General features: G+C 45.2%; 2 protein-coding genes across 5 annotated transcripts in view; both read left to right on the forward strand.

Moving 5' to 3' along the window:
• The window catches only part of LOC102890056 (rho-related GTP-binding protein RhoG), a 7,783-nt gene extending 2,470 nt beyond the window's left edge, over positions 1–5,313 (forward strand). For 2 of the 3 annotated variants that reach the window (XM_006908539.3, XM_025044451.1), the window contains exons 2-3: positions 1,446–1,537; positions 1,704–5,313. In XM_006908539.3, coding sequence (XP_006908601.1) covers positions 1,719–2,294 — 576 coding nt within the window. In that variant the 5' untranslated portion in view covers positions 1,446–1,537; positions 1,704–1,718 and the 3' untranslated portion in view covers positions 2,295–5,313. The remainder of the gene's footprint in view (positions 1–1,445; positions 1,538–1,703) is intronic. The other variant, XM_006908540.3, reaches the window with a different exon arrangement.
• Positions 5,314–9,453: 4,140 nt separating this feature from the next.
• Positions 9,454–19,514, forward strand: part of TAF1 (TATA-box binding protein associated factor 1) — a 58,915-nt gene continuing 48,854 nt past the window's right edge. Inside the window, exons 1-11 of one of the 2 annotated variants that reach the window (XM_006908541.3) lie at positions 9,454–9,653; positions 10,545–10,659; positions 10,797–10,913; positions 14,157–14,276; positions 15,342–15,583; positions 15,970–16,188; positions 16,572–16,790; positions 17,134–17,341; positions 18,522–18,698; positions 19,065–19,192; positions 19,286–19,425. In XM_006908541.3, the coding sequence (XP_006908603.1) occupies positions 9,474–9,653; positions 10,545–10,659; positions 10,797–10,913; positions 14,157–14,276; positions 15,342–15,583; positions 15,970–16,188; positions 16,572–16,790; positions 17,134–17,341; positions 18,522–18,698; positions 19,065–19,192; positions 19,286–19,425 (1,865 nt within the window). In that variant the 5' untranslated portion in view covers positions 9,454–9,473. The remainder of the gene's footprint in view (positions 9,654–10,544; positions 10,660–10,796; positions 10,914–14,156; positions 14,277–15,341; positions 15,584–15,969; positions 16,189–16,571; positions 16,791–17,133; positions 17,342–18,521; positions 18,699–19,064; positions 19,193–19,285; positions 19,426–19,514) is intronic. The other variant, XM_006908542.3, reaches the window with a different exon arrangement.

Raw genomic sequence — 19,514 nt, forward strand, 5'->3', positions numbered from 1 at the left:
GCTATTGTCCTGAAAGCTGTCGCTTCGAGCTGAGATGCTGGAGACGGGATGGTACCTACAGGAGGCTGGGGAAGTGGTTTGTACCAGCAGCGAGTGCTCCATGAATCCGAGGGAGAGAGAAGTGAATCCAGCCTGGGAAAGTTAAGGAGAGCTATTCTTAAGGAATGTGCTGGTAACTGTCCTGTTTCCACCGACCTTGTCTATTGGACCCTTATGCCTGTTCGTACAGGGACGAAGCCAGAGCTGGTGGTCAGTGACTGCCTGGGGTGGTTGCCTGCTGGTCCCGAATCATGCTCTGCACTTTTGGCGTGAGACCCACGCTGTCCAAGGCTTCAGGGTGGAACGGCCGGCCTGTCATAACTGGCTGCATGGGAAGAGAGCGACCCCTAGTGGACCGCCGGCTCTCTTTACTCCGACCCAAAAGGAGTCGTTTTGTTTTTGTCTGTATGATACAGGGCCTAATGTACGCCTTGGCTAATACGACGACAGGATGGGGGACGTGTCTGTTCCCTCAAATTCCCAAAGTGAGAAACTAATTGATTCTAGATTTTTTTTCTATAATCCAATACACATTACAGTTTGTCCCCTTTCCTCCATGTTCTGACACTTGAAGAAGTTAATGCTGTAAGAATCGGGTCTGAAATCAGAGCAGTAGTTAAGAAGCTAAAGAAATCGGAGTGCTCTCAGGCCCCGACAGGGCCGGCTACTGCTGGGGTATTAATATGGGGGTAAAAACATGCGAGCTCACAGTAAATGTGCTTCTTGGAGATAATCAAGGCCGCGCCATTGACTCCCAAATACTTGATTCACGAAGAAATGGACGAGAGGATGGTGCTCCTTTGACCTTTGGCGGGACGGGGTGAGACCCTCGGCTTGTCTCATGCACGTGACAGACCTTTTGCCTTCCCCAGCAGAGTAGTAGAGGAAGAATGGTCGTGAAGTCCTAGGAGCTTCTGACAGTTAATGAGCACCTCCTGTGGTGGCACTAATAATTACTGCACGTGCGTTCCTCCGCGTAAGCCTCAGGTTAAAAATTGGCCCACGTTCACCAAGCTTAGGAGGAGAGAGGCCTGGGTTTGGCTCTGGGCGGCCCAACTTCCGAGCCTGGGCTCGTGCCCACCTCTCCATGTGGCCGCGCCACACCGGCCAGCCTCTGTCCCCAAAGTTATGGTGTCGCTGATTTTCAGGATCGGGGGCATCCTTTGCTGAGGCTGTCGCCGCAGACCTTGTGAGAGCCTCGCTTCTTTTGTTTCAACTCTGGGAACCTCCTTTCTATAGCGATTTTTAAAACGAGTCACCACGTATTTTAGCACCTCTGATAACGGTATATCCAGATCTTACGACACAGTGTGACGTAAATACCTATGTCTCCAAATGGTTTTGAATCTTTGGGGGCTCACAGCCCTTTTTGAGAATCTGATAACAGCTTTGGATCTTCTTTCCAGAAAAATTCACTTAAGCACATACATATGCGATCGCACACAACTTCACAGGCGGCTTTTGGGACCTACTGAAGCCTGCCCTCTAGCAGCCCACGGTAAGAACTCCAAACCTCCCCCCGCGGTGCCGTTAGGGCAGGGCTGTGGGGGGCTGCCTCCCGTCTTTCTCTTCCTCAGAGAGAGAGAGAGACATGTTCGGACAGCCCAGGCTTCCTAAAGTCACCGGGCAGCCGTGAACGTTCTTCCTCTCTGTCTTGTACACAGGACTCCAAGCGAAGGATGCAGACGATCAAATGTGTGGTCGTAGGGGATGGGGCTGTCGGCAAAACCTGCCTCCTCATCAGTTACACGACGAACGCCTTTCCTGAGGAGTACATCCCCACTGTCTTTGACAACTACAGCGCCCAGACGTCGGTGGACGGCCAGATCGTCAGCCTGAACCTGTGGGACACAGCCGGCCAAGAGGAATACGACCGACTGCGAACGCTTTCCTACCCCCAGACCAATATCTTTGTCATCTGTTTTTCCATTGGTAACCCATCCTCTTATGCCAACGTGAGGCATAAGTGGCACCCAGAGGTCTCCCATCATTGCCCCAATGTACCCGTTCTGCTGGTAGGCACCAAGAGGGACTTGCGGGGTGACCTTGAGACGGTGAGGAAGCTGAAGGAACAGAGCCTAGTGCCCACAACTCCTCAGCAGGGCACTTCGCTGGCTAAGCAAGTGGGGGCTGTGAAGTATCTGGAATGTTCTGCCCTGATGCAGGATGGGGTACACGAGGTATTTTTGGAAGCTGTCCGGGCTGTGCTTTACCCTGCCACAAAGAAGACCACCAAGAAGTGTGTCCTCTTATAGCTCTTGGGGTGCTACTTGGGGACCGCACCCGAGGAGAATAAGGAGGGGGGTCCCTTGACAGCATTTAACGATGCCAGCATGAGCCATTTTGCCTCTTCGGGAAACCCTAGGCTCCATGTCCCTGGGTTTTTGGGGGAACGAAGACAGGCTAGTCTGTACATGGCTGCTTGGAAGTTTGGTCTGAAGCTTTCAGAGGAAGTTTAAGTGCGTATGTCTCCTGTCAGAATGCTCAGAGGAGACACACCAGGTGCTGTTCTTCCCTGTCCTGGCCAGGCCACAACTAAACACAGCGGCCTCGTAGTGTTCGTAGGCTTTTGCTTGTCTTCATTTAAGTGGAATTTCTCGGCCATATTTACCGTTGAGCAAGTGCCTCGCAGAAGGACAAAGCTCTCCAGTTTTCAAATAATTGCCTTAAACTCTCTGATGTACTAATTTTTGGAAACCAGTTTATGTGTGATTTTGGGGTGTTGCTAATGGGAGCGTTCCTCCCATTCTGGAGATGAGGTATTTTTGCAAAACTGGTCAGGCAGCATTTTCCAGAGTTTTGCGAGGTGCTTGCAGATAGATTATTTCTTAAAAGGGCTCTGTGGTCAAATAAGTCAGGGACCAGCTATTTAAATAAAGCCGAACAGGTTCCTCCTACTGCAGGAATTTATAATTTCTGATAAGTATGCCATATTTCCCAAACTTATTTCACTGAACTTTTTTTTTTTTTTTTTTTTGGTGCTATTCAAAACAGTCTCAGAGATGCTGGCTTAGTAGGAAGTAGGAATTCCTATGGAGGAGGTTATGAAAAACAGCATAATGTGGCCCTGTTCTTTTTGATATCGCTCGTGAAAGGAACGTTTATCACCACGGACTTATTACTGTTATTCTCCCATCCTCTGGAGATGGGTGTGGCACTTGCTGCCACGGATGTGGGATGCGATGGTCAGACCGCTGTCAGATTTTTTTTTTTTTAGCGCCTACAGCACCTGGCATTCCTAGGTGGAGCTGTCAGATTCTGACAGCACTGTGGGCCTGGGAGGTGGAATTAACAACCCCTCTGAAAAGCTGTGTCTCTCTGAGGCTTCCGTGTGGCCTTTTTCTTTCTGTCACCTTTTGTTTTAGGGAAATACCACTGAAGGTTAACCTTCTCACATCAACCAACCAACCAGCCAATCAAAATGTCCTGCCAGTCACTGTCAGGGAGTTCCGTCATTCCCTCAGACTTTTCTGCCGCTGTTCCTCTGAGTCACTGTAAAGGCTGCCTTGCTCTCTTCCTGTCCCTCCATCCTCTGTACATCTGCGCGTGCGTGTGCCTGCGCGTGCGTGTGCCTGCCTGTGTTCCGCCCTGGGTGCCTTTTCAGGTCTTTCAGTTGCTCCGAGAGGTGGAGTGTGTCGGAACCGCAGGTCCCAGAGCTGTCACCCTTGTAGGACTTTGCTGGAGTTGCTCAGCCTGCCGTGGGCCAGTAGGAGTCAGATTCCGTATCCAGTGGGCCTGCTGCTCATCCCTGGTTGTATTTCCGACCTTCTTTGTTCGATACGGAAGAAAAACTTACTTCACCTGGCAGATAGCACTTGACAGCTCCACCGTGCACACATGCTCTCATCCTGCCAAAATAGCGCTGGAGTTTTGAGAGATTGAGAAATGGAACTAAATGGATCACAAACCTTCCCCTGTGGCGGGTGAAGTGTCTGTGCTTTGCCCGGTGATGGTCTGGCTGTGGCTCCGTGACAAGATGTGATCAGAGTAGCCTCAGACTAACAATCTCCCACATACGGTTGCCAGATAAAACACAGTAATATCACATGTGACGGAAGGAAACTAGACTTTGGAGTATGCAGATGTCGTATTATAAATTCGTACGCGTGAAACTTATGTGTTACTAACCACTGTTACCTCCAATAAATTTAATTAAAATTTTAGAAAAGAATCTTTTACAAATAACTTTTTAGTATAATATGCACCATGCAATATTTGGGACATACTTACACTTAAAAGTTATTTGCCGTTTATCTGAAATTGAAATTTAACGGGGCAGCCTGTATTTTTATTTGCTAAATCCGGCAAGCCTACTCTTGGAGATTCTGGAACCTGGTGGTCAAGCAGGAGTCAAGTACTGATGGAAGCTAAAAGGCTATGTCAACTGTCTATTCACCCCGCTTTTCCCCCGGTTGCCTTTTTCGCTCGCCAGGGACTGAATTATTTCCTTTTGTTTAGCCTTCGTCACAGCACCCCCCCACTCTCCGCAGTCCTCTGTGGGTGTCTATTTCTACACCAGCTGATTTGTCGAAAGCTGTGGAGGAGCCGGGACGCATAGTACTGTGTGGCACCTGACTTCTCAGTTTCAGTGTACTGTGTCTGTTTTCCTCTGTGTGACCCAGGGGCGCCTGGGTGGGGGTGGGGGTGGGGGATGGCAGGGATTCTATTTGAGCAGTGTTAACTGGAAGAGAGTGAGGGTGGCCCTCCTCAGCTGAGGCCCAGAAGCACTTTGGAAAGTGGGGCTGCTGTTGGAGAAGTGTGGGGACGTTGGTGTCAGCTGGCCTGCGGGTCTGCGTGCCCTCTGTCCTTGGTCGGGCTCCCTGAGTTGCCCCACGGGCAGCCAAGTGCAAGCACTGTCGCCCAAGTGTGTTCCAGTCTCAAGTTGTTCTGACTGATGCTGCTGGGCTGCTTACAGGACTTCATGTTTGAACGGGGCCGGAAACGTGCCTGTCACCTATGTCTCTGGGAACTTTCTATTTAGCCACTGAAAATCTTTTAAGTGGCTTTTAATAGTGCCTCCTGCTCCCCTTTGCCTGGCAAAGTCCCAAATGTAAGCCTAGGTTTGGTTTGGGGAAACCTGTGTCCTCTACTAAATGTGGGTGTGATCCACAGGCCTGAGAGAGTGGTTTTGTATTGGGCTGATTTGATGGTCCTAAGCATACACTGACATCTTGATTTTTATACTTGAAAGGAATTTGTATGAAGACTAACATGCTAGTATCACTTTTAACTTATTCATAATGAATGGTAATAAACTTTTCTGACTTTGCTGGGCCTGTTGCTTTCTAAGAAATCGAAGAAATTCCTCACCCCCCTCTTTGTTTTGAGTGGTTTCTAAATGCTTTTCAACTTGCAAAGGATAGAATGAGTGTAACTGTCATACTGAACACTGTATCTGTGTGTAACTACGTACTTTTCTGATCGGACGATTAGAATAGGGACCTGTCTGCCCTGCTAACTCTCATTCTCTAGGTCCTGTCCCGCTCCCTCACCCTCTGCCCCAGCTGTTCATCTCCAGAATTTAGCTACATTTCCTAGTTTTCGCTAATGACAGACCAGTTAGTTTCCTGTAGGGGATTTTTCTTTTATTACACTACATTTGGTAAACAATTATCAAGCTCCTACTGTGTTACAGGCATTACTGTTCTAGGGGCTGGGGCTGTCCTTTACCTCTCCCAATTATCTCAGGACAACGCTGTCCTTCCTGTTTGTTATAAAAATGAACTAAATCCTGGCTGGTAATTTATATAGCGCTGGCGAGAGCACTAGTAAGGAAGAGGAAAACCATGTTTTGTTTTCTAAATAGCTTCATTGCGGTATAATTTACACACCATAAAATTCACCCATTTCAAGTATACAACTCAATGATTTCTTAGTAAATTTATTGAGTCATGCGACCATCACCAAAATCTAGTTTCAGAACATTTCCATCACCCCAAAGAGACCTTTCGTGCACTTAATCCCTGCCCCCCAGTCCTAGGCAACCATTTTTCTTTTCTGAACATTTTACATAAATGAAATCACACAATAGGTGGTCATTTGGGTGAGGGACTCGCTTCCTTCATCTAGCGTAATGTTTTCAAGGTTCATCCATTTTGTAGCACATATGGGTACTTCATTTCTTTTTATTGCTCGATAATATTCCACCATATTTTATCCACTCATAGATGAGGGACATTGGTTTGTTTCTACTTTTTGGCTATTGTGAATGACGCTGCTGTGAGCCTCCATGGACAAGGTTTTGTGTTGACGTGTTTTCAGTTCTCTTGGGTACATACTTAGGAGTGGAACCGCTGGGTCATATGGTAAATCTATGCAAAAGCACAATTCGAGTCAGGAATGGCATCTTCAATATTTATAGTGTCTTAAGTCCCCTTCCGCATTCTACAGGCCTCCATCTACCTCTCATTGAATCTGCTTTTCCTCAAGCACAGCATCCAAGAGGCAGTACAAGGTGCATTCAAAAACATTCGATCCTGTTTTTTTTTGTCTTAAATATTAATATAGCAATGGTATTCTACTAACTTTTCATTACTGAAGTGCAGCATTTCAGCTACTGTGCAGGTTTTGGCAGAACTTTATCTGGCCTAGAGATATAACTACTCTTAAAGCAGTCCATTGGACAGCCATGCGATAGGGTACTAAGCAGCCATAAAAAAGAATGAGGAAGAGCACTACGAAGTGGTACCGTGTGATTTCTAGGCTACGTTATTACGTGAAAAGAAGCAAGGAGAAAAGAGTAACTATAGTATGCTACCTTTCATGTAATGAAAAAGGAGAAATAAGAACACATACACTCATTTGCTCACTTTTGCACAACGAAACACAGACAGCACAAATATCGAATCATTATGTTGTACACCTGAAACTGTTATATGTCAATAATACCTCAATAAAAAGTAATAATAAACACCGAAAGGATAAATAGAAATGAAGGCAAATGGTTACTTACAGGGAGTAGGTGGGAATAGGGTAGAGGGCATGGCAGTGAGATTTTTCTGGGAATAGCTTTTTATATAGTTTTGACCATGTAAAGGTTTACATAGTTTAAAAATAAAATCATATATAAAGGATAATAAAAAACAAATCCAAAGTTGAATGCAAAGAGAATGGCACAGAGGAAAAAAATGATTTGAGTAATTTTCAGTATATCCTCAGTAGGGTATATTCCAAGGACAGAAAACTGCAAAGAACTTCTGAACTTGGGTTTGTTGTTGGTAGTGATATTGGTCTTGTAATTTTGAAGAATAAATATATTGCTGTTGGAAAGCAGGTTTTTATTGTAAGAAAAGCAAGATGCAAATATGAAATAGGGAAAAGTGAGGGAGAACTCTGGTATTGGATTTGAATGGGAGATATTAATATAAACTATGTATGTATGTATGTATGTATGTAGCTCTCTCCACTGAAAGGGCATACAAAGATGTCCCAGTTTCTAAACACCATTCCCCACTAAAAAACAAAAACAAAAACAAAAACAGGACTGCTTGGAGAAATGGCTTATATCAGGTCCGGGACGGGGAATGAAAAGAGTAAACCCAGAGCACCTTGTGCCAAAAAGCAAGGGAAGTGCTCAAAGATTAATGGGTCCTATGGAAAGGATACAGGAGCTGAAGTGAAGTGGTTCCCACTGGACAAACTTGGGACAGTTTATCAAAAAGGATAATGACGGTGCTAGCTCATAATATTAAAAATGCGTCAACAGAGTCTATGGCCTGAACAAGCCCGATCCCGTCTGATCTCGGAAGCTAAGCAGGGGCGGGCCTGGTTAGTTTAGTACTTAGATGGGAGACCACCTAGGAAGACCAGGTGCTCTAGGCCTAAAAAATAAGGCATTGTAAGCTGACAAGGTCCTTGCAATCTGTGAGGTCAATGTGACCTTGCCTCACCTAAAAAAAAAAAAAAAATTGTCCTTAGACATAGGAAAGATCGTCAGAGAAGGACTCAACCTACTCCATGTAGCCAGAGCACCGGAGTGCTGGATATAAGATACAGGATGAATATAGATACAGGATGGCACACGTGGGTTCCGTCATACCTGACAAGGTCCTTGCAATCTGTGAGGTCAATGTGACCACAGAGGTAACAAAAGGGGAAATTCTTTATTGAATAAGTCCAGTTAATAAATGTAGAAGGAATTTAAGATTTTTCTAAATCTTAAATTTAGAATTTAAGATTTTTCTAAATCTTAATTTTTTCTAAATCTTAAATTTGCACTCTCCTAATATAACTGATTCAGGTGAAGATCATCAATGGATGCTAAAACCCTTGGGATTTAAGGGTCACAGTAAACAGAATATTCACATACTCTCTAAGTATCATCCCATAGATTATTGACAGATTACAAAAGGAAAAACACGCCTTTGCAATGGAGAGATCTGATGGTCATTTTTTGAAACGTTGAAATTGAGCATCGCCAGTATTGGGAGAACCTGACATTGTGCCTTCTGGTAACCTGAATCGATTTGGAGAAGCCATCAGACGATTTTAGCATATGGAGCATATTCCAGACAGACAACTCGCCTGGATTCTTCCAACAATGTACTCTCATGCGATGCAAAGAAAAAGGCTGGTCGATTCTGCAATAAGAGACTAAGGGGAGGTAACCAAGTGCAATGCACGAACCTTGAGAGGATGCTGGATCGAAATGTAAAATGCTCCGATTAGGACAATTGGGGAGCTATAAATACGCATTTTATGTTAAACGGCACTGGAGCAATGTTGCTTTTTAAAGATGTGATAATAGTGTCATGGTCGTGTAGAAAAATGTCTTATTTTCGGGGCGAAGATTCACGATATCTGTAACCCACTTTCAAACGAGACAGAAACGAGCTGGCAAAACGTAAACAAATGTGAACCTAGGTGAAGGGTCGGCTGTTCATTTTACTCCATGTTTTACTTCCGCATTGCCGGAAATAAAACGGAGGGGGAAATCTATTTGTGTGGGAAAACGTCAACTCAAAACAGCTAAGTCACACAGGTACCTCTGGCACAGTGCAATTTACGGTTTGTTTGTCTTTGGAACGGAAGGGAGCAGAGGGGACACAGGACAGCAGCGAAGGTTCGATTCTACTGTCCCGCGCACCACAGTGTGGTGACTCGCGGCCATCAGGTCGTTAAACGACGTTACCCGGACCGTTCCCGGCGGTTGGCGGAAGGTCCGGTGCAATGAGAATGCTCGTGCTCAGGCGCGAGCGAGCGGGAGGGGGCGGGACCGAACATTTCCTCTGACCAATCGCGATCCAGATGCCCCGCCTCCCGATCGCGTGCGGTCCAATCGGAAGCTGATAGTAAAGTAGTAACACCGATTCTACTTTCTCGGAGGACGGCCGGCCCTTCCGGGTGCTTTCCTTATTCCGTTTCCGGTAAGAAACGGTAAGGTCAAGGGGTACTGTGAGTCACTACTGTGCGACAAGAGTTTTCACTTCCGGTCTATGGGGTCCGGTTTGGATTTGTGGCTTCCCGCGTCCGCTGGCGGCAAGGCGGCCGCCATCATGTCAGACACCGACAGCGACGAAGATTCGGGTGGAGGCGGCCCGTTTTCTTTAACCGGTTTCCTTTTCGGCAACATCAATGGAGCGGGGCAGCTGGAGGGGGAAAGCGTCTTGGATGATGTAAGCGGTTGGTGCTACTAGGGAGAGTAGGTGGAGGACAGTAGAGGGTCCGAGAAGAGAGGGTGCAGTGGGCATAAGAGAGGAGGGAACGGCCAGTGGATGCCACCCTAGTGTATCGTGGGGGCCGTAACGAAGAGTGAGGGGCTCCGTTCTGGGCGAGGTTGCGGAGCAGAGGGAGCAGCGGGTGAGCCCCGGGAGGTCAGGGCCGCCGATCCGGGCAGATACCTCCTTGCTGATCAGGCTGGTGCGGTTGCTTTCAAACCGTTGCCATGAGAAGCTTCTTGGCGATTCTGGAAACTGAGTTTCTGACATCGCCGCTAGCAAGAAGAGGGGACAGGACCTGCGGCAATTCATGTGCAAGCGCCGGTTCTTAGAACAGTGACCGATCAAACCGTCGGGGCCAGGCCTTCGGGCACCTTGCACTTCTTAGGTAGCTTTCCCGCTGTCCATCGACATTCGTGACACCGTGTCCCGTGCCCAACTTTCTTTTAGGTTCGTTTTCTCAAGGAGAAAATACCTCTCCTTTCTCCCCCGCAGCACACACGAGTTAGCGGCAAAGTTCTTGCCTTTAAATCCAAAGCGACCTCAGCTGCCGTACCCTTTATTCAGGGGAACTACCGTTCCATTATTTATTTGGTGTCCGTGGTGGATCTTTGCATAACCTTACACCACTTTATGAAGTATAGCGACAGAATTGGACGTTATGTGTTGATAAAGCTCTGATGGAGGGAGTTTACTGGAAGCTTCACAGTCTTGAGTGTGAGGATGCTTTTAGCACGCTGCAGCAGTTTTTTTTCATAGGCATAGCTTTGTGGACCAGGAAAGTAAGCCTTGTATGGGAAGCCGAGGTTTAGCTGCTGTCTTTGACTCTGGTGCTGTCCCTTTTTTCAGGAGTGTAAGAAGCACTTGGCAGGCTTGGGGGCTTTGGGCCTGGGCAGCCTGATCACTGAACTCACAGCAAATGAAGAATTGACTGGGACTGACGGTGCTCTGGTAAATGATGAAGGTGAAGTCTGGGTCTTGGGGTGCAAAGTTGGGGAGGAGGCTAGCCACTTACTGTCCCTGTCCTTTTCAATGGGAATTACCGGAGGCAGTGAGAGTTACTTGCTCTTTGTTGAAATTTACCCCCCTTTTTTTTTATAGGCTGGATCAGGAGTACAGAGGATGCTGTGGATTATTCAGACATCAATGAAGTAGCAGAAGATGAAAGTCGAAGATATCAACAGACAATGGGGAGCTTGCAGCCCATTTGCCATTCAGGTGATTCTTTGGTGTCATCGGCACCATTTCCGGTGTATTTTCTTGCCGTTCGGTCCGGTTTGTTTTTCTGCATGCTTTCTGCCATTGTTCCTGTTCTCTGTGCCTTTGCTCTGCTTCTCTCCCTTTGTCAGCTCAGTTCTAAGAGCTGCTGTCCTCTTCTGTGTCCTGGGGAAGTGTCACCATTTCTCATACTGGTTATTCCTAAATTCTTGAAGAATGCCAGGTAAGGATGATAATGCTTTCCTCCTCATCCACCTGGTATTTGAGTAGCTACGGGCTTCATGGCATTGTTTTAGATGCTTTTTAAACTCTGTCTTTGGCCTCAAGGAATTGGTAGTTTAAGAAAGGTTCAGTGTACAGTCATATGTAAAAGAGTATACATACTTATTGGCTCAACTTTTGTTAATCACTTGCCACCTATGTGCTGACACGATGCGCTTAGTGCTTGCTCACAACACAGGTTTTTTCTCCCTGATACAAAGTGCTGCATTATAGAATCAACGTCAGAGTTGGAAGGGGTCTCTGATTATATATTCTTAACTTAATTTCATCATTGGTAAGGAAAACTTGAACTTTAGAGAACTTTAATAAAATGTGGAACTTTATTAAAAGTTCTATAGTTAACTGGTGGCAGACCTTGACTCATTCAACAACTCAGTTTTTTAGACATGGATTGAGTATGTGTTATATGGCATAATATGTGGTAGTATGATATGAAGGTAATAAAATCCATTTTCTGATTTTGAGAAGCTCAGTTCCGTGGTCTAGAACTTAGAGCTACTGGTCACAGTTTATTCTTTCCACTGCTCTATGCTGCTTCTCATTGCTTGAAACTTTTATGTGAAGTTGCTCATTGTTTATTCATTGCTCACCTCTTTGAATTAGATTTCAGGGTGCTGAGGAATGTAGATAAAACCTTGGTAGATACTTGAACTTAGTTTCTTCAGGGTCTGTTAATGGATTTGAGTGCTGCTTATATAGAGAAATAAGTGCGCCACATACATAAGAAGCGACCTAGAAAAAGGTAGAATATATAGGCCTTAACTTTCGGGGATATTGTTACATTCGAGGAAGCTGGGATAAGTTAATGCAAAGCGTCATTAAGTGTCATGAGAGAGCATAAACCAGTTACAAGCTCATGTTTCTATATGGAGTGTTATGTTCAGTTTTGAGGGGCTGCCAGAATAGTTAAGTCCAATAGCATAACTCATTTTTGAGTACCTTGAGTTAGGGTAAAGGGAAGGTGGTAGCAGCTCTGATTTTTAGGGTTTGGTTTTATTATCTTGGCTACGGATGGTAAAGGATAGGCGAGGGTTTTATGAGCTGACCTAGAGAGGGAGGATGCTGCATTTGATAGAGTCTCAGTGCTCTGGGATGTTCTTTTCTAAGTTCCCTTGTTCTCTGATGGTGCCTTCATTGATGCCCTTAACTTCCTCCTTCCCTGACATTGGTCCCTTCACATAGCTTGGTTTCTAAGTGTGCTTCTTTGGAATAATTGGAAGTGGATTAAGGTCATTAGAAAAGGCTTCATGGAGGTGAATTTTAAGCAAAATTTTGAAAGACAAGATTTGATGAAGCAGCAGCAGGGCATTTTGGTTTGGAAACATGGCTTGTCTAAAGTTTTGAAGATAGAAATAAGCAAGTAGTGTGGGGGGAATTGACCAGATTTTCTTGAAAGGAGTGGAAAATATGCTGCCAAAATTAGCAAGAACCAAGAATAGAACAATTTGACAGCATCTTTATGCATTACTTGGGATTTGATGCCATAAAAGGTTGTAAACCAACGTAGGTTGTTAAGTAAGAGGCAGAGTGGTATAATGGAAAGAAAATGGACTTTGGAGTCGGAATGTCATAGGTTCAAATCCCAACTCCATATTTAGTTTGACATTGGAAGGTTTGGATTTCTTATTTGTAATGCTCAGTTTTCTTGTCTGCAATAAAGGCGATAATGTCTACTTGATTAATAGGGCTTTTGTGGGTTCATGTGGCATTAAAGCACCTGCGTAGCACAGTGTCCTGGTAGGTCTTTGTTAACCTTAGTTGCCTTTCCTTCCTAAATGAAAACGAGAAGTGCTGCTTGGTGCTTTGGGGTTTGGATTAGAAAAAGTAAAGGGGCAGAGTTACTTGGAGACCGTTCTCGTGGGCTAGATGTAAAGTTATCAAGGTCTAGAGTAGGGCGTTAGTGGGCAACGACAGGCAGGGTCAAACTTGAGAATTGCTGATAAAACATCAATAAGACTCAGTGAGTAGGAAGTGTGCTAGAAAGAGGACAGGCTTTGTTGTTAAACCAGGCTTGGGTTGTGACTTTGTCGCTTAAAATTGTATGACGCCGAATAAGTTGCTTAACTTCTATATGTCAGAGTAATTCTTGCATTGCAATATTATTGGGAGGATCATAGGTAAAATAGCTACAAATACTTGGCACGTAGTGGGAACTCCACAAGTGGAAGTTGTTATAATGATGACTATTACCGATCGATTGGAAAGATGTGTTGGGGCAATCGATGAAGGAGACAGGAGACTAAAGTCATAAGGTGGGAAAATGAGGATGAGATGGTATTAATAGTAACAAAAAGGAATTTAGAAGAGGGGACGGTTAGTCAGTGTGCTGCGAGGTGCAGCTGTTGAATATCTGAGTGGGAAGGTTCTTTAGGCAGCAGAATGTGCATTGTAGTTGTAGAGGGGCTAAGTCAGAGCCAGACCTACACATTTGGGTTAAATCTGGATAAAGGTGCTTTTTGAGAAAAGGGAATGAAAAGTGTGTAGAGGAGTAAAAGCGGAGTGTTCAGGACCAAGTATTGAGCGATGCCAGTGGTTAAAGGGCAGTGAAAAGAATAACCAGCTGCAGAAGGTAGACAGAAAAATGTGTTCAAGACTCGGGAGGTCAGAAGAAAGTCCGATCTTAAAGGAAACTGACTGTAAGAAGAATGTTAAATTCAATTATGAGATTGAACAGGGTGAAAATAAAAAGTAAAACAGGATTTGATCAGGAGAAGGAGCAAAGGTTTTAAACAGTTCTTGGGATTGCCCTAAATTCCTTTATGAGGTATACATGGTGTTAACAGCGTTTGGCAGTATTGTGATGTCATCTCTTTCTGAAGACAAGCTGCGTCTCCTGTGTGTTCTTAAGGGATCTGAATATAGTGCTTCATGTGGTGCTTTAAATTCTTGAGTGACAAGGGTGCTCAAGGCTGTTTTGCGGCATTCTGGATATTGAGGCGATCACCTTCTTGGTTTTATTAGATTACGACGACGACGACTATGATGCTGATTGTGAAGACATTGATTGCAAGTTGATGCCTCCTCCACCTCCACCCCCAGGACCATTAAAGAAGGATAAGGACCAGGATGCTCTTACCGGTGGTAAGCAGAGACTGGCTACTTTTGTCTAAGGAGCAAGTTCCATTCCTCAGTCCAGGCTTTTGGCAGGCACACAGGGGAAGGATACAATTTCCAGTGATTCATACAGTTTTGAAATTTCCATATTAACGAGAAGGTTTACTTTTAAAACATTTGGCAACAGTATTTTAGTATGCACTCAATAAAAAGTTTAGGTCAGTGGTTCTCAAATCTGGCTGCCCATCAGAATCACGTCAAGTGTTTAAAAAAGTACAGATTCCTGACTCTCACCTCTGGAAGATCTGATTCAGAAGATCTGGGGTAGACCCCCCCCCCCCAAGAATTTCATAGCATTCCCCAAGTAATTTCTGCATACTGGTATTTGGAAGCTACCTGTTTCGATGATTCTCTTCAAAAGAAATGATTAAATAGGGAGGACACCCTAGAATGTATATAAGAGCCAACTACCAGATTCAGAGATTTCAAAAGCAGGGTCTTCAGTGGTCATCTCACCTCTTCCTGTGTCTGTGACAGTAGTAACCCTGTCCTAGGCTAGAAGACTGGGGAAGAGCAGTGTCTGATCCTTCTGTCTTTTGAGGCTTACGTTAACCCAAATTCCTCCTATTAGAACTTTAAGTCATTTCCCTTTTAGTCTGCAGGCTAAATAGCATCAGTTAACTTCATGTCATTGATCTTATTTCATGCTAAGTAACTTCATTGTTATCTTGCGGGGTAAAAAATTCTCCAGCTTATGAACTGGACATGGTAAGGCCTGACTGGTATAAAAGCGTTATATAATTTTGCTCACATTCCTTTAAGTTGGCAAACTTACAGAAATTAGTAAATGTAGTAATAGTCTCTGTTTTCTCTCATCACAACCCTAGGGTACCAGGTGCAAGGTGAGTTGGGGATGGTGGGAGATACTGAGTTTGAATGAGTTCTCTGGGGTGCATACTACTAGTAATCTGGGTGCTTGGAACTATATCCCCTGCCACTGAGCCATGCACATCGCCTGGAATGGGTGTTGGCTGAATTTGAGGAAAAATGCTCACAGTTACATGCCAAAAGGCTTTCTCTTCCTTGTTGCAGTGTCTGAGGATGGAGAAGGCATCATCTTGCCCTCCATCATTGCCCCTTCCTCTTTGGCCTCAGAGAAAGTGGACTTCAGTAGTTCCTCTGACTCAGAATCTGAGATGGGACCTCAGGAAGCAACACAGACAGAATCCGAGGACGGAAAGCTGACCCTACCACTGGCTGGGATTATGCAGCACGATGCCACCAAGCTGTTGCCGAGCGTCACGGAACTTTTCCCGGAGTTTCGGCCTGGGAAGGTACTTTCTGTGGAGAATACCCACATTGCAAACCACTGACCTCTTCTGAATACTGAGTTCTGTTGTTATGATGCCTCACGTATAATGGATAAGACCTAAAGGTTTCCTTATTCAGCGACGTTGTGCCACATCTTTTTTTCTTAAGTTGTATACATTGTAGTACATGGGATTTATGTAGTTCCCATTAGTGTTGTCTTGAACCTAGTCCAGATTATTAAGGGACACTTTGCTCTTTGGATGCATGTCGTGAATAGGATTTTTTTTTATGAGTTCAGCGCTTTTTGGTCCCTCCCTGACAGTTGGGTAGTCCCGTGGTGGGAGTTTCCAGATGCTCCTGCGTTTCTAGCTGACGTTGACTCTGACATAGTAATACGTTTGCGTTCTAGGTGTTGCGCTTCCTACGTCTTTTTGGACCAGGGAAGAACGTCCCATCCGTTTGGCGGAGCGCTCGGAGAAAGAGGAAAAAAAAGCACCGCGAGCTGATACAGGAAGAGCAGATCCAGGAGGCGGAGTGCTCAGTGGAGTCAGAAGTCAGCCAGAAGTCGTTGTGGAACTACGACTACGCTCCGCCACCGCCTCCAGAGCAGTGTCTCTCCGATGACGAAGTAGGCAAAGTAGAGGCCTGGGGTTAGGAGCTACAAGGGGAACAGATCAGTGCCCTCCAGTTTGTCTGAACTGGAAACATCACCTTAGCAGGCAGAATCCTGTGTTGACTATGAGTACTCATGAGTCCAGTCGCAGTGGCTGTCCCTTCTTTATTGTAGTAGACGAGGATTGGGGGAGGCAGATTACAGTAATATCCCCACTGGTGAATAGGAAAGTTTGGGTGATAGGCGGGGCGTGCCCTGAGATACTGTCGCGGTTCGTGTTCTGACCCCAGTCCTGTTCAGGAAGCATCCTCGTGGCTCCTCTGAGTCCCCCGCCTGCCTGTTAACTCCCATCTGGGATCGGAGAAATCCTCCTCTCCTCCTGCATTGTTCTGTTACAGATCACAATGATGGCTCCCGTGGAGTCCAAGTTTTCCCAATCAACTGGAGATATAGATAAAGTGACAGATACCAAACCGAGAGTGGCAGAGTGGCGTTATGGGCCTGCCCGACTGTGGTATGATATGCTGGGTGTCCCTGAAGATGGCAGTGGGTTTGACTATGGCTTCAAACTGCGAAAGATGGAACACGAACCTGTGACAAAATGTAGAATGACGGAGGTAAGCCACATTGGTGAGAGGAGTCAGTGTGCCCAGGGCCACATCAGTTTTACTTGACTTTTCAGTTGGGGAGATACCGCATAGGGTTTCTTAGGTGGGAGATTTAGGCGTCTAAGCCTTTTGTTTGGTGTGGGATGTCACCCTGGCAACTGGCCCCGCTGCAAGGGTTCTGTTTGTGAAGTGAGTGCTGTGCTCGACTAGGAGGAGGAGGAGGCAGACATTCCTCCATGATCAGATTCTTCTCTCAAGCCAGGGACCACACATGAAGCATCTGATGTGGGATTCGGAGTGGGAACTTTGACCAGTGACCACTGAAGGACTTGCTGCTCCTTCCCTTCTGCAGGACTGTAGGACACTTGAGGACAGCAGTGGCACTGACCTTCTGGCTGATGAAAACTTCCTGATGGTGACACAGCTGCATTGGGAGGATGACATCATCTGGGATGGGGAGGATGTCAAACACAAAGGGACAAAACCTCAGCGTGCAAGCCTGGCGGGCTGGCTTCCTTCCAGCATGACGAGGAACGCCATGGCTTACAACGTTCAGCAAGGTATGCTGCTGGGCGGGCTGTGCCCGACACACTGCCCTTCGTCTCTGTCACCCTAGGTGGGCATAGCTGCGATCTTTGCTGCTGCTGAGGGACAGTGAAACGTTTGGAGCCTGAGTCCTGTGATTCTAGGCTGTAATAATTTTTTTACACTCTTAGTAAGCTAGAATGGGACTCTGGTTTCTCATTAGAAAAATGGGAAAACTACTCTGAAGTCAAAGATCTTTCTGAGGTCTAACAACGCTTTAGAGTCTGCTTTTGTTTCTGAAGCCCTTTTCTTTATCATTCTAGAATTTGCTTTTTCTCTCCTTAGATATGCAAAAAACTTTCGGTATGCTGTGGAGAAAACTTTGAAAATGCAGTAGTGTCAGAAATCACTAGTAATCCTTTACAGAGATTATCACTTATTAACTTTATGGTGTATTTTGTCTTTGATTTTTTTGTTTTCTGCGTGTGTATGTGGGTGAGTTCATTGCTGTAGGTACAGTTTTGTGTACTGTGCTTTTAGCATAAATATTTTGTGTCATTCAAAGTTCTTAAAAGTCTAATGACACAGCTCGTTTTAAATAGAAAAAAGGATACGAAGTGGCATATTTAATATCCTGTTTGTGTAAGTGAAAAAAAGCAAAAAAGCACATTATATAAACATAGAAAGCAGACCAAAAGAAAATACACTGTGGGGTTCACAGTGGTTATTTCTGGTTTGTAAGATCACAAACAACTTTTCTTTATACCTTTCTCTATTTTCCAAATTTTTCTCAGTTCACCTGGATTACTTTTACAATTCAGAGGGAAAAAAAAATTTATTTTTAAATCTAAGGAATAGATTTTTTTCCTTTCCTTTTTTCCTAAACACTTTATTGGCTGCATAGTATTCTTACATGAAAGTTTTCATAATTTATGAATAATTATTGTATTTTTAATATAATCTGTTTTACTGTTAGCATATTTTGCCATATCATTTATTGCCATAATTTATTTTACCAGTCCCTTATTAAACATTTGGTCATCCATATTTTGACTATTACCAAAAATACTGCAACAAACATATTTGTCTACACTTTATTAAAGTGAGAAATACTCCTTCAGTCACATGAGTAATGCTACAAACATTTGCTCTTTTCCCTCTGCTAGAATCATAAGTGTTAAGTCTGTTACTGTTTCTTCCTTCCGTTTTGACCAGGTTTTACAGCCACCCTGGATGACGACAAGCCTTGGTACTCCATTTTCCCCATTGACAATGAGGAGCTGGTGTATGGGCGCTGGGAGGACAACATCATTTGGGACGCTCAGGCCATGCCCCGGCTGCTGGAGCCTCCCGTTTTGACACTTGACCCTAATGACGAGAACCTCATTTTGGGTATGATGCTGGCAGGGCCAGTGTTGCTTCTTCGTAACTGCCAGTTAGCTTCCTGCTAACATGAGGGAGCACGAAGGACTCAGAAGGGTTGGGAAGGTCAAGACTAGAAGCTTCTAGGTAGCAGTTTGAGAGCAAAGTTGGTGGTCAGTCTCCCATATTCATGTATTGTTTAGGGAAAAGTCATAATGCGAGAATATTGGAAAGTCGTGCCTTTGAGATGTTGGGAGTATAGTCTGGTGAGAGTGACTCCCGAAGTGGAGGCGGTCTGGGATGGAATGCGAGATCTGGCTTGGAACTGCAGCACTACCAGTGGGCAAGGCGACTCTTCGGGAATAGCAACTCCAGAGCGACTTGTTTCATCCTCAGAAATTCCTGATGAGAAGGAAGAGGCCACCTCCAACTCCCCCTCCAAGGAGAGTAAAAAGGAATCGTCTCTGAAGAAGAGTCGAATTCTCTTAGGGAAAACAGGAGTCATCAAGGAGGAACCGCAACAGGTTTGCGAAGGGCAGAGGGGCTTGGTGTTTTGAAGAACAAAGGTCATGGAGAAGGGGAGTCTGACTGAGGTTTATTTGGTGATCTGTCATCAGAATATGTCTCAGCCAGAAGTGAAAGATCCGTGGAATCTGTCCAATGATGAATATTACTACCCTAAGCAACAGGGTCTTCGAGGCACCTTTGGAGGGAATATCATCCAGGTAAAAAGCAGCATTTTTTCTGTGGCGGATGGGAACCACTGCATCGTTTCGAGGGGAGGATATGGGTAAATCTCGCCTAGGCCGGAGTTGGTGTTCAGTTTGAGCTGCTGTCCTTTCTGTT

The sequence above is a fragment of the Pteropus alecto genome, unplaced genomic scaffold (genome assembly GCF_000325575.1).
Source record: "Pteropus alecto unplaced genomic scaffold, ASM32557v1 scaffold312, whole genome shotgun sequence".
Classification (NCBI taxonomy): Eukaryota; Metazoa; Chordata; class Mammalia; order Chiroptera; family Pteropodidae; genus Pteropus; species Pteropus alecto.